Source organism: Callorhinchus milii, unplaced genomic scaffold, assembly GCF_018977255.1.
Source record: "Callorhinchus milii isolate IMCB2004 unplaced genomic scaffold, IMCB_Cmil_1.0 Scaffold26, whole genome shotgun sequence".
NCBI lineage: Eukaryota > Metazoa > Chordata > Chondrichthyes > Chimaeriformes > Callorhinchidae > Callorhinchus > Callorhinchus milii.
The window spans coordinates 1,358,407-1,373,778 of NW_024704767.1; the positions used below are offsets into that span (position 1 = coordinate 1,358,407).

The 15,372-nt window shown below is 37.9% G+C and overlaps 1 protein-coding gene across 2 annotated transcripts in view; it reads left to right on the forward strand.

Moving 5' to 3' along the window:
- The window catches only part of LOC103186978 (protein FAM227B-like), a 56,867-nt gene that overhangs the window by 40,035 nt on the left and 1,460 nt on the right, over positions 1 to 15,372 (forward strand). For both annotated transcript variants that reach the window (XM_007906273.2, XM_007906277.2), the window contains exons 4-7: positions 8,409 to 8,524; positions 9,648 to 9,808; positions 12,834 to 12,911; positions 13,277 to 13,351. In XM_007906273.2, coding sequence (XP_007904464.1) covers positions 8,409 to 8,524; positions 9,648 to 9,808; positions 12,834 to 12,911; positions 13,277 to 13,351 — 430 coding nt within the window. The remainder of the gene's footprint in view (positions 1 to 8,408; positions 8,525 to 9,647; positions 9,809 to 12,833; positions 12,912 to 13,276; positions 13,352 to 15,372) is intronic.

Sequence of the window (15,372 nt, forward strand, 5' to 3'; positions counted from 1 at the left end):
GGCTAGATTCTCAAAACAGCGAATCACAAATCCCGAGCCAGCAAAGTTCAAATAAAGGACCGTGTACTTTTTTTTCCAAACATCATTGGCTTGAGATTTGTGGATTGCCATTTGGGAATCTCACAATTTGATATTAATGCAACAAATTCAGTTTGCAAACACAGTGTCAGATTTTCGACATTTGCCACATCTACAATTTGTTTAATTCAATTTTGATGTATTTAATTCCAGATTAAGTCCAAGTTTTAATGAGCCTTTTGGCAACCTTGCTTTTGGCTCCAAAATTATTGTAACTGAGATTTTTCTCTGTAGGCATTAGAAATACTTAATAACAATATCATAATCCTACTACATTACATTACATATACTGTGGGGAAAAAAATGGTTCAAACAGCAAGCCTTTAAAATTGTGTAGACGTTGGTGCAAAAGGCTATAAAACAGAAGACAAGCGCTTTATAAAATAGTTACTGGTCATGCTGGTTAAAGTAATTATATTTGGATAAGCTGTTTGACAGCCTTTCTGAATTCTGGTGCACTTTTATTGTCTGTGTCTACCTAGATGGAGATTAGGCTTTTAGACATTAGTGGGTTATTCAACAATGTGAACACATGTGAGTCCAATTCCATCTTTTGTCAACGAGCTCAATACCCACAAATTCGCAATTTTCAACGGAGGTCACTAGACAGTAGACAGCAGTGGGAATGATGACTTTTTCCCTCCTTAACACGGGGGCTGTTCAGGTTACTGCCCCGACCATCGGGCCCCGAATGAGATAAACTAATGTGATCAAATCGGAGATTTTCTGGGTTTGTGCGCCTCAGTTTGGCACGAGAGGCTGACTTCACCAACCTTGTTCGTACAGCACTCGGGCTGATGTTTAGGAAATAGGGCCCTTCTCTACCCTCTCAGTACCCCAGAAAATGAGATGGAGGACATAAACAAGACAGATTTGGTGGAATGTATTATACTGGGTAATTATCAACAAAATAGCCCTGCATCAGTTTTGCACCACTTTTTCCATCTCTCCCAGATGATTTGTTAATCGTATTATCATTATCATGTGGTGTCATTTATACATGCTATTTAAATATTACTATTAAATATCTAAAATCGTGTTTACATATTGCTGTGAGGAGTCACTCCTAGCAATTACCCACAGAATGTGAATACATAAATTAACTCTTGTTTAAGGCTCTACATCTTATTTTCCACATGTTGATGAACTGCATAGGTCTCTGAATAGTTCTCTAAAGCTTAAGGTCTGATACCTTGACCTTGGAATTTATCCAGTTTTAAATCAAAGGGCTATACTAACCATTTACATTGGTAAGAATACATTATTAAATGTCAAATTCTACACTTGGCTTAGTTTTTAATTAGGAATATAAAGAGATATTGAAAATTTAAGGACATTTTATAATATTCCAGCTTGAATCGACCTTTGTTCAATCATTTAGGGTTTAAGAACCGAGTTCATCATTGAAATATATCATCAAAGCACCAGTCTTGAATCCCGTGCCAAAATGTTCCCAAAAATGTCTATATCTCTGGTGAGTTTAGACAGGTTACAATTAAAAGTTCTAAATAGTTTACTTAGATGAAAAGCCAAGCAAATAGACAAGCTAATGACAGGCATTTTAGCTGTCTAGGACACAGTGCTTTATTCTTGCCCCAAAAGTTATAGTGCTCTGGCAGAGAGAATTTTTTCAACCAAAAAGAGCCTGTCACAAATGTCATGGTTGACTTAATTTCTGATAAGTAAAATAGCAAGAACAGTGAACAGTACAGTTGATTTTTAATAGCACTTCAGGAGGATGAGTCGGAAAAATATATGTCAAAGAATTAGGGTTCAAATCAGCATCTAATCCCAGAGCAAAAATGATCCAATTAACAATGATAATAATCCTTGATATACCGCCTATCCAATCGTTGAGACGTCTCAAAGCGCTTTACAGAAACTTGGGAGTTTATTTTCTTTCTTGGACTATCATTTCCATCATCTGTGCTTTTACACAGTAAATTATTTGCCAAACAATGAGCATCATACATTTGAATGTTAATGATCCAAAGGAAACTGCTTGTTAGGTGTCTCGCGGGGTTTACAATGGAATTTTGCATCAAAATTGCCGAAATCAAGATTCAGCCAAAGAAAAAGCCCACAATGTAGCTACATTTATGTGTCTTCAGGGTAACAAAGTGAACAATGGTGTTTTTGAAAAGTAGTCATTCCAACAATTAGTACGGTAGGAAAGGAATCCAGTAATAATAATAATCCTTGCATTTGATATAGCGCTTTTCACATCGGGAGGACGTCCCAAAGCGCTTCACAGAACACACTGTAAAGCGAATTGACTGTATATTTGTGGGCGAACGCGGCAGCCAATTGCGCACAGCAATGTCCCACAAACAGTCGTAGATTGAAAATGACCAATTTTATTATTGTTTTTGGTTTTGGAGGGATTATTAAGGTCTAATAATTCTAGGTCTCTCATCAAACATTTACTTTTCTAATTTAAAACATTGTGTCATTAGATAAGATATTGTAGTTCACATTAATAGTCTAAATCATTTCAACGTAAACTGCACATGCTTACCCTGTTTTCGTTTCATTGTGTTTTAATAGTCTGAAAGTTGGATTCTAATGTGGGAGTGTAATAAAAATGGCAAATTAACCAAAGTATGCATTATTATAATATACAACCTATGAAGTGATCACGTAAGATAAATTTGACAACCTTTTTAATAATGTTTCCTGACCAAAATCAACAATACTTAGAATTTAAAGGCTGATTTGTTAAGTTTGTTATTCTTATTTACCTCAGGCAGAGCTTGCATCCTTGATAATACAGTTCCTATTCAAACCGTTTAGTTAAAACATAAGTATCTCATCACAGTCAAACATCACCACTTTCTCTAAGGATGCCACCTGGAATGTTAATAGAATATGGAGCATGTTGTCATAAAGAAGGTATCATATAGGGTCTCTCTGCATTAATATTAATTGGCTGCTGCGTTTTGCCTACAAAATATACAGTCAATTCACTTTACAATATATTCTGTGAAGCGCTTTGAGACGTCGAGAAGACGTGAAAAGCACTGTATCAAATGCAAGGATTATTATTATTATTAAAATAGCCTTCCTATACCATGCAATCAATCAGATTGTACATCATAGTTGTTAGGCATTCTGAAGTATTTGATTAAGTATTCAGAAATCTATGAGGAATTACAATTCGCAGTGCATATTGCTTTGTTGTTTTTCAGTTTTTAAGCACCGATCCCTGAAAACAGAACTGGAAAAAGAATTCTGCATCTGGAGCAGATTGTACTTAATTGGGCCTAATTTTTGAGAAACAAATCACGCGTTTGATCATCTGTTTATTTTATTATATTTAACAAACTCAAGGCAAATAAATGAAAAGAATGATATCAGAGAGTGTAAGCGTACGAAAAGCACTTGCTTAAAGCATCGGTCTTGGTCGGGGTGATTCATGTTTGTTTTACTTTTGCTCTCCTAAGACTATAAGCAATACTTAAAGACTACAAGCGCAATTACAAGCATTTCTCTGTCAAAACAAATCTTTGATTTAAACTTTTGCCATGAATATCTAAGGTCTCCAGTCCCTTCACAAGCAGAGATTCTTCCGGGGGCGAGTTCTCAGCCAGCTGATCTGGGGAAGCTGCCAGCTGAGAAAGGGCAAGGTGATACCCCAGGAGATTGAGAGGAAATTTTGTCCCACGTCTCAGTGCAGAGCTTCAGAGAACCATTGGCAGAGACTCGGGGACAAGACTGCTGGTCTTTTGGCTTGAGGGGGATAGAACCAGAGGTCTGTGCCGAACTCTACTCAGATTAAGGCCAAAGTTTTGCCATTTTGACAATAACTACTATTGGTGAAGTTGCCCTGAGATTCTTCACAATCCTAACCTAATTTTATGGATCTATAGTAACTATAGTATTTAGGAAAAAATCAATGGGAGAAAAGCTTTAAACATTTTTTTCTTTATTTTTTCTGGCAATTTCAATCCTGCCAGCATGATGACCTTAGATCTTTGACTCTAGAAATTATCTGAAGCTAAAGATTGGCTTCTGTTTATTTTAGGTCAATTATGGACCTGGAAGTATAGATTTGGAGAGGAGTAGATTAATTGTCTTGTGTGATGAAAAATGCCAGCGCAGACTTAATGGACTGAGTGGCGTGTTTCTGTCCTGTTATAGAAACTCATACGAGTAGGTTCATGTCTCGTTTTAACTTCCTGCCTTTGGGGGAAGAGGTGGTTGTATTCTTTCTGTATGGTGTCCCGTCACTCATAGAGGCTGACCAGAGGGGCATTGTTAAAAATCTAGTAATTTCTTTCAGTAGCGAGAGATATGTGTCCAGCCTGACTTAAAGACATGAGGATGAATTACATTTTAACAAAACCTTGAACAGGCTGTGGTCTTTAGGCAGTCATGATCACAGAAAAGAAGCCATTCTTTCCGTGTCTAGACCTAAATTTGAGAAGGGGAGTTGGTCCCTGGAGCTATGCTCCAGCACCCAGTTCAGTGACAAACGACACCAAATCTCCTCAATAAAGGGGAGTTCACTTTCAAGATTATTGTCCTGTAATCTTTGTCCCAGCAATGGACTAGAATGGACTGAAAGAATGGATCAGGAATTGAATTAGAATGGGAAACTGTGTGAATTAAAGAGGTGAATTGGAATCTGATTAGAAACTTACTAACGGGATTTTCTTTTAATGGGATGTTGATGGATACAAAAACATCAAGTCACAAAACGTTATCTGAGCTTTATTTACCATTGGTGGGAGAGCCTTCAGCCACTCTGCCCCCAACCTCTGGAATTCCATCACCCGGTCACTCCGCCTCGCCTCCTCCTTAGCCTCCTTCAAGTCCCGCCTCAAGACTCTCCTCTTCGACCATGTCATCGGCCACTTCCCCTCCCCTCCTTTCCCCCCTCCTGACCCCAGCTCGGGTCTGAGATGCTGTACTCTATCCAGCGCCTTGGGACGTCCTCCGGACGTGAAAGGTGCTATACAAGTGTAATCTTGTTGTTGGTGTTGTTTATTTTAAAAAATAACTTGCCATTTATCTGGAGAGTCAACACGAAGGATCATGACTTTCCGAAGTTGGCCCTTGTTTGACTTATTTAAATCAATCTTTAATGCCAAATGCTTAGGTCTGGGCCTAATTGAATAGAATTGGCAAAAAAAAAGACAGATGGTGACAACTTCTTAAGATCCAGACATTTTGTCCAAATTAAATTTTTTCAGAGAAGTGATGTAATATGCCATCCATGTATGTTCATTCTTGTGTCTGATGTCACTTGTTCTGTGGTTTTCTGGGCTTTTGAAAGTATCTTATACTGATTTCAGCTGAACCAAACCATAGTCTGTCTGCACACCCATAATTAAGTAAAATTGGCATATGTATAGACTGCCCAATCCAATTGAAGACGGGCAGCCTTGACTGAAGGACACAAATGAAAGTTGATTCTATCAGCCTTCCCAGGCTTGATAAGTCTACACACATGAAATGCATTTTTGTTTCAGTGGTGAATTATAGCCTCAAAATGTTTCCAGTTTTGTTCTTCATCTGTGTGTAATGTTTACACAAGAGTGTTTGATTCTGTGAAAATGGATCAATCTGTAGGCCTTGCCAGTGTCTGCTTACAATAGGGAATTCCTTTCTGAACTAAAATATATGGACCAGCAGTGAATATAATACCCCTGACCAACATCCAAACCATCTAAAATTATATTGGGCTTTGGAGAATGTTTCCTAAGCATGTCTAATTCACCCATTGTTTCACATTTATAACTTGATCAACCATGTTATTGGCCTTTTATTGTGCAGACTTCCCCACTTCACAGTAATGTGAGCAAACAGTGTGACCATTTTTATTGCACAACGCATGCAACGTTATGATCGGAATTGCGAATGGGAATATTTAAGGAACAAAGATTATGCTCACCGAGTCACAAAGTTGTTCTTAGATGCATTGCTCAAAGTCTAAAATTAGTGGCTTTTAATCTGTATTTCAAGGATCAATACCTACCCCTTCCACAAAAAAAAATTAAGTGTGTGAGGAAGTGTGACCTGATTTTAGTAACATCAAAAAGGCTTCAGCAAAAACATTTTTAATTTTTTTAAATAATAAAGTCCATTTGAAATCAGCTACAATACAGTTGGATTTATTCTGTAGCAAGTCAGTGCAATTTTGACATCAGTGAAATTCTGATTCGGGAGCAGCCCGATATTTGAGCCCGAAAACCTGCTTTATCAGTGTTGCTTTAATGTGGAAATGGTGAAGTGAATTGTCTCAACAATGAGACATAAACTATTCACAGGATTTAAACATTTAGAGGAAAAACTCATAATAATTGTCAGCTGAGCGTGCCTTTTTTTTTAAATGTGCACAGACAAAAATATTTTATGCAATGAATAAATGGAAAGAAAGATATAAAGATAATCGAGTAGAGGTTTGCTCATTATTTAGAGCTGTTTTCTGTTGTTGATCATGTACATCTGCACTGAGATTCCAACAGCCTCCGGCCACTTTGGACAAGATTCCAGACTTTCGGAAGTAATCTCCCGCTAGCATTCTATTCATTAGGGTTCCAGACGTGGAGTAATACCAGTAATGTAACAATGCACTTCAGATTATGAATAAGACTTACTGAGCGTAAAGTCTTCAGAAGTACCCGAGTGTGTAGAGTGGTAGTGGCCAACCTGTGGGCTCATGTGCCTGAGAGACCATCAGAAAGCGCATATATGTGTGTGTGTTTGTGTGTGTATCTCTGTGTGTGACACACTTCACAATATTCAGTCAAGAAAATGTACTTTGTTGTCTGACCATAAAGGTTGGCTATCCCTGGTGTAAAGCGCGCAAGGCAAATGTTTGTCCTGTTGTCCTGCGTGTTATCGAAATAAAATTTGGCAATGGATCTTAGGAACCACGGCCAAATTACATTTTTGTAGCCTTGCAACTCTTCACAGCAGCACAGGATTTTAAATGGTGAGTATCACGTTGTCTCTAAACTCTCTGCCAAATGTAGGATTCTTTGCGCAGCAAGCAAGCCTGCACTCAATGGCTGTAAAAATGACAAGAGTATTAGTGCAGGGAGCCTGCATATTATCCAACTACAATACACCAGCATCTATCTCTTTGTACTATTCCCAAACAAATGTCATATATTGTTTGTGTTGATGAATTCCAGCTATCTTTTAATTGAAATCTAATCCTTGTAGAATAAATGCAATTCATTGCATAATCCGTGTGTGATTTCTCTGGCCATGGAGGTTACCATTTTAGGGTTTGTTTTCTGACATTCACATTCACACCCACATCAGCTTGCCGGCTGACCTTTTATTTGGTGCTTTCAAATCTTTAACCATTGATTTCCAGGTCATACTCCTTTTAGTTTTATTTGAAGCTTATTTGTACTTTGGGGCAGTCCGGTTCTTCTCTTATTTCTATTCATGTCCAGATAACGTCAGCAGTGTAACTGTGGAATGTAGATAATGTAGGAAAGTAGAAAAAAGGAAATAGTATTTATGACTGATTTCCAAAATAAAAAGCCTTGCTGCAATTGTTTTCCTGCTATATGATCTTCACTGGTGTTTGAGGAAGGGTTACACTGCTTCCAGCTTTCCTCAATTCCCCCCTCCCAGCTCGAGATCTCAGCTGTGTGAAGCACTTTGAGGCATCTTCCTAGCGTGACAGATGCTACATAAATGTAAATGTTTTTTGTAATGTTGAAGTAACTGGGCTTATAGCAAAACGTTGTTACTCCCATTCACAATGTGTACAATGAGTGCAATGGAGCAAAGACTTAGTTACAACATAAAAGCATGTTCATGCTGGAATCCAGTTTTGATCTCAGTCCATGACATTTGCAAGTTCAATACTTCCTCCTCCAGGTTGCATGGAATTCTCTATCTCCCAGTCCACTTTGGGATACAGGCTGTGACAAATGGATTTTCTTGCTCCTCTGGATTTTCCTAGTTCCTGCAATCACCCCCTTCTCAGCATTTCAGTCTCCTGCTGACAACAAACCACACACAAACAGATTTTTGGTATTTCTGTTAACCGCTATGCATACTGATGTCCTTGGTTTCTGTTCAGGTTTCTATGAAACCTCGGCATAGGAAATAGTTTAACATTCCTGTCTCCTGTTCTTGGTGCTAGAAATTCTGTTTGTCCAACAATCTGCTATTAAGAACAGCTGTTAGAAAGAAGGAAATAATTTCTTTACATGATTTTCCTAGAAATGATCAGACAGAGTGATTTTTATTGGAGGAACCATGGACATTCTAAGCATAGTAGTTGTTCTGTACTAAGTGTGTTCGTGTGTGTGTGACATTAAAGGTCACGATAAGTAATCAGCTCTTTCAATTCCCTGTAGGAAAAATGAATTTGCAGTTTAATTTTGACAAACTACTGAAAGGTGTGGATGAAGGAATCGTGAAAGAGACAGAAATCCCAACACCAAAACTGATGCCAACGGTTGAAGTAAAGCAGGTAAGTTTAGGATAGAACAATAACGGTACACAGTGAGTTAATCAAACTTATTCTTATTGTACCTTTAAATTTAAGCTAACAGTCAGGTTCAGATTTCAATAAAACCAAATTAATAGTGTTCTCAACGAGCCTTTTCTTAGTGCATTAACTTGTACTGAAACTCTAACTCATATCTATGCAGCACCATGTACATAATGCAAATCTACATGCTTGATATACAGAGAATGATGAGCACTCAAGAATGTTTGCAAGGCAGTAATGTCATGAAGTGAGTCAGATGATAATTACACCCAGTGACGGCGAAATGTGAATAGTTTATAACCATTATCTCAATATTTCAGTAAGCACAGAACATTTACTCTCAGATATCTCAAGATAACAGGATAAGAGAGCGTGGTTATGGGGTTATTGAGGGGCAATTTTAGCGCAGACACCAGGAAGTATTTCTTTTCACACAAGGTAATTAATAGTAGGAAAGGGTTAGTGCAAAGGGTGATGAAGACATTCACACTGGGACTCATTTTAAAACCAGCTTGAATGCTCCAATGGCAAAGCTATGGGGATGAATGGTAAGATGGCCAGCCAGTACTGTTAAGCTTTTGGGATATTTTCATGTCGTGAAAGGAGCTATAAAAATGTCAGTTTGTCTTTGTAAGATCAAATGTGCTAAAGGGCCTTTTTCGTTCACAAATCTCTTGCGATCTTTTCGTTTGAATCCAGTGATGGGGTCACAGCTGGGAATCTATTATTCTCCATGTTTCTGAGTTAGCATTAAGTGCATTAGTACAGTGTTATACTGCTGTGAACTTAGTTTGTTTTTGGTCCCTTAACTTTATACAGACATATTGCAGCAGATAATGATGGTCAGGACATTCTCACATTGACGGGTAGATGATATTCACCCTGAAGGATTGGCTATTGTAATGTAATCTCGCTGGCTTTTTTTTTCAAACGTAGTCACTTTGAAAATTGCAATTTTCCAGCCTCGAATCTCAAAATTCAATGTTGGGCAAATCAGGAGCTGCTGATAAATCCAGTTTGTGAATATCGCAGGTCAGACTTCAGTAAGACTATTTTATTGTGCTGCAAAATGGATTAATCAATGAATCTTAACATTTTACAGTCATGTTACGTTGGCCGTGGTCCAGAGTTCCAGTACGTACTCTACAGACTCAAGGGACGTAGTCCTCTAGTGAATCACTACCTCCAGATGAAAAATATAGGAACTGGCAAGGTAGCCTCCTGGGGTGGTTTAATGAAACGCAGTGAGATCTCTAAATTTCCATATCCTTTATTCAATTGGATCATAGTACTGAGCCAAGCAATGTTTTTCCACATGTTACACCGTGTTAGTAATGCAATATTTGAACTTTGTATGTTCTGTGCTCAGAGTAACATGGGGGTGAACGGTTCAGTGTTGCTGTGTACAGTGTTGGAGGAGCATATATTAATTAGGCTGACAGCTTTAAACAAAATTAGTTCAACACTGAAAAACATTGGTTTTCAGGACATGACGGCCACTTTACCCTGCTGGCCTCCTCTACAGAAGGTGTTTCATTATTTTTTCCATCTACCAGCCAATGAGGCCCACCAGTGCACCCCCCTCCCCAAACCCCTCCCCACCGCAGGCTTGACAACATGGTTGGCATTATGACAGACCCCAATCATATGCTCAGCCCAATATCCACACACACATATCTTCCAGCAGAAGTGAAACCCTGGTTGATTTTGCTCTCCCTAACCAGGGGTGTTGAGGCCAATTGTAGCCCAAGCTGTTCCCTGGCTGAGATTAATTAATGGGGGGCGGTGGGGGGACATAGGCCATTTAGCTGTGCATAATTTTGTACCAGTTCCATCATGAAGAAAGAGATATCAGGAGTACAATTTAGTCATGTTGCCTTCCACTGCATTACATCTGTGTCCCCTGGTACAATGAAGGCATCACTGTTTACATGTTAAACTAATGTCTTTCGGAACTAAATATCATCTTAATTAGTTCTACCCTTCCTAAATGTGTAATTGCTTCCAGCAGACAGGTTTGGCAGATAGAATCATATCAAGATTTAGCTGTGTTTCCCCAAGGCAGGGATCTTCATTCAGATCATCTTTGTCGTTATCCTCGGAGCCATCACCTTCCTTTGTATGGCAGAATACTCCCAGAAGATAGTTTACATGGATAACATGTGTATCTGCTTCTCATATTGCCTTGTTGCGTGACCTTTAATCCTAGCACGGCCACGGTCTGAAATCCACAAGATTATCTATAGATTTAACTTTCCTGCAAGGAACCTGTAGAATACTCATGAGTGGCAGTGGGGAAAGCAGTACAACACAATGACAATTAAATCAGAGTAGTTCTAAGGATTAAAGTTGTCTATTTTATTTTTTTCAGTGAAACACCAACATTGCATTCTGTATTGTTTCTGAACTACCCCATTTGATTTAAATTGATTGTTCCTTGCACATTTTTCCTGTTTTATAAGGAAAAGCCATTTGTTTTCATGCAGGGAGATCTATGGATAAACTGAATGGCTTGAATTTTGGATTTATGTGGCACCTAATACTCTGTCCAGTCTAAGACATTTATACAGGAAAGATGTAACATTTGTGTGGATTGCTTGAGGAATATGGGAGTGTGCAGGACCAGAAAAGACTATTGTTAAATAATAAAAAATAAAATAATATAAAATAAACAATAATCCCAACTCTCATACTGCAACCCCTATCGATTTCCTCATCAAAGTAGTTCTCTAATTCTCTCACATTCATCATTCTTCTGAGCTCAAGTTTGTGCCTTCTTGTGATTGAGAATAATTCACTAGGAAAAGCAAATTACAGGTAAACCGAAAGCCCATTCCAGCGCTGTACATTTGTACGCTGTACAAGAGGAAGACGTTTATTCCAAAACATTATTTTCCTGTTGGAAGGATGAAGTAAGTTGTATAGCTTGATAAAGTCCCATAACTATTGAATCATTCATGGTTGCTTTACTTTGATGGCACCAAATTATACCCTGCATTTGTGTTGGAAATAATCCAGTAGCAAAATGCAATCTCCCTTCCTTTCCCTTCTTGTTTTCCTCTTCCCCTAACTCTATGCTTCAAATCATTTGTTTTTTTTCTGATCTCCCACGGGATCTGCCAAGACTCTAATGTGGGACGACTGATCTGGGCACAGAGCCTCCTCTACATAATGCGTGGCTCTCTCCTATCGAAAACAGGTCCTCCCTGCCCTCCAGGACAGTCTTCATCGCAGCCCACTGTCATGCCATGGATAATCTGTTTTTGAACCTTTGCCCATCAGACATTTGCAGATTAACCCTCCGCATGCTACAGCTGGATTCCAGCATCAGAAACTATTTCAGGCATGCGGTCAAAAAAAGTGTGTGATATTTCCATTACAGAGCACACGGGCTCAAGAGGAGCCCAGGACAAGAATATAGAGAATTACGCACAGAGCCAACTGCATACATTCTATTTAATGAACATGTTATTCCAGTCTCAGAAAAATAACCCCCAATAATGTTCCCTTGATTCTACCAACTAAGCTTTCCTCTTCTGACCTTATAACATTTTGCCCAGTGAGGTGAATGAGGTTGCACTGTACTGCCAGTAGAGCATCAAACGACAGAGTAAAATCACATTCATTTTGCTGCATTTCCATGAAAAACAAATGGCAAGTTTAAAAAAGAGCTCTGTGCTAAACCAATGTCCCTTTTATTCTTGGTTACTTCACTATTAGATAGTGCTAGGTCAATAATAAGTTAGAATGCTACAGTCATTATTAAATGATTGTGTAAAGTAACAGACTAAAATAATTGTGGTGTTATCTCAATTTGTCCTAAATTTTTTTAAAAAATTACCCCTTTTATTTTACGCTGTCAACCTGAACGTTTATTGCACAGTTGGCTGGGTGGGCTAGCATGGTGGTACAAATTCGTTATAAAGATCTATTCAGCCAAATTGAAGCCTGTATCACTAATTTGGGTCGGGATTTAAGTTTTTAATTTCATTTGTTAATGATTAAGCTTTCGATGCTAATTCTTGATTCTTACAAAGACTCCACTTTATGTTCATTGTCCCAATAGACTTGGAAAATAATGCTAGATCGCACAGAATTGATTTCGTCCCGGTTTTTGTGAGATTCTTAATGTTATTTTTGGCTGCAATTTGTTAACTTGCCCCCTGTCTTTAAGCTTGACATAGGAAGATTAATGGGGAAAGCATAAATGAGGCAATTTAAGTTCTTAAGACACCACCAAATAGTCTTAAAATAGTAGGCGTTTTAACTTTAACTGAAACCAATGCACGCCACTTCATCCAACCTTTCAAGATGTTATCAAGGAAAATGAAAAATTCCGCGATGATCTTCACCAGGATTACAGCACGTAAGTTAAACCGTTGCACACACTGACACTAGCTAAAGCACTTGGAAAATTTGTGATTTTGTTCAATAAAAAAAACCTTAAGTGTGCATATTTGTCCACAAAATATAGTGAATTCACTTTACAGTATGTTCTGTTAAGCGCTTTGAGATATCTCAATTACGTGATAGGACACTAAATCAACTGCAAGGATTATTATCATTATATAAGGTTTGCATTTGTTTCATAAAACTTCCAATACACTTCTTAGCACGGGATAAAATAAAATGCAACTGATGTATTGCTGTAGTTAGTATATGGAATCATTTTTTTGTCATTTGCTCACTTATTTATTTCCGCCTTTAACTTGTTTCTCTCTGGATTTCAAGATTACGTGAACAAACCAAAAAGGAGATGAAAAAAATAAAAATGGATACCATCAAAATAGGCCATAGAATTAGCAGGTTTGTATCACTTTTGTTTAAAATCTTATTGATGATGCTGGAGTTTTTATTTTGCCTGGGGTTATGGGATCCATTATTACTGACTGTATTACCAAACCATTGGACTACTTTTGTGAATAGATTAATAGTATGAAAGAATTTCATTGCTATTAGATTTAGCCCCCACCAACACACACACACACACACACACACACACATTGCTAATCCTCGGTTTGCTCAAAATTGAAACTGCTACAAAAGGACAAAATTGGCCCCTAAACATTTTGGAATATATAAAGAATTTTAATCGATTGTCACTGATTTTATCCCGTAATCCCATGGTTAGTCTCAGCTTTGATTCATTGTAAGATCATTGTGACTCATCCCTGATTGTTGTTTCCATCCATGGTTTTCGCAGTCAGCACAAAAAAACGCACAAAAAACAGGCCTTCGTTATTATATTTTTGTACAACTTAGTTGAAGTTGGAACAACGTATAAAAACCCACCAAAAAAAAAACACACACAGTAAATGTGGATTTGTTTCCAGCCCAGAACATTGCAAAAAAACAATTATTTCAATGTCTTGTATAGATAGTGAAGGAGTGAACAAGACTGTTGTGATACCTGTTTGTATTAAATGATGTGTAGAATAGTCAGAATTTATCAAAACTACAGTCCTTTTAAAAACATTCACATCGCTACTATCTGTAAAGACTCTGGCATTCTCGATCTGCCCAATCTTTGATGCAATTAAACAGCTCATTCTGTCAATGACATCTTTAAACAAAAATATTTTGTAAGTCTTACTCAGGGGAGAGGAGTCATCGCCTTAAGAAAACTGATTAATAAATCCGTTTAAGAATTGAGTTAATATGAACTATGTTCACATACAGAATGAGGGAGAGGGAATTTTACTTACGGTAACGTAACTAAAATGAGATTTACCTTTGTCGAATTCAGAGATGCAGATTGTTCCCTTCCAAACTCCCTTGTCTAACCGGGAAGGGCTTTAGTGGTATGAAATAATAGTCTCAATGCAAGGTTCCACATCCTCAAAATCACTGCCTGCTATGTTATAATAACTTATTGAAGTTGAGGTCAAAACAACTTCATCTTTTGTGAGTGAATACGTTTACCTGGCAGCAAGCACTTGAAATGTTTCAAAATTATACTTGAAGGAGCTTGATATTAAAAAACGATGCAATAGCAGATTCAAGTTATTGGCTTCATCCGCTAACAAATAAATATGACAACTCATATAAAGACTGAAAAGTTCTGATCTTGAGAAAAAATCCTGATTACTGCCTTGGGGTTCTGACTAATGCAGTTGTCACGTTATGGATTTTGGCATTCATGCCAGTAATGGTGTGAATTTGGTGCCAAATTCATAGTGGGCTTTGCAAAATTCCCAGTAACTTGTCACTGTTGGCAGCTGAAAATGCTGATGTGAGGATCTGAGAAGGTCAGTGACATTGCATCACATTCCATCAGATGTAAGAAGCATAGTTTAACAGCAGCATCAACTGAACATTACATTTCTGTAAAAACTACAGGATAGTAGCCCCATCATCCCTCAAATTGGAAGTAAAAAATATCAGCCAAAGTTTCTTGAACAATCAAACAAGGTTTCCTGCTTATATTCACTTGCCAGTGACCCTGCTGTGGATGTTTGCTGAGGACAGGTGTTAGGACTAGGTTATGACACCTGCCACAAATGATTGAATACACTGTTTTCACTGCACATTAAGAATATCTTTGGACGGGTATTTAGAGATTCAATGGAGTCTGCAGAACTGAAGGGAGAAAATAATACGATAGGAATCTAAAAAGCTCACCCGAGGAAGGTTCAAATTTAGAATTTATATCTTTTTATTATGATTCTTTTATGTGTCAGCCTGACTCAGTGAGAGTACTTGCTATCTCCCCACCCAGCACCAGTTAGAAATGAGCCAAAAGCAGCACATTGCCTGAAAAAAGCCAATAATCATTAAGTGAAATGCTGTCAGGCAGAAAATGGGCATCCAATTCTCTGCACAACAGA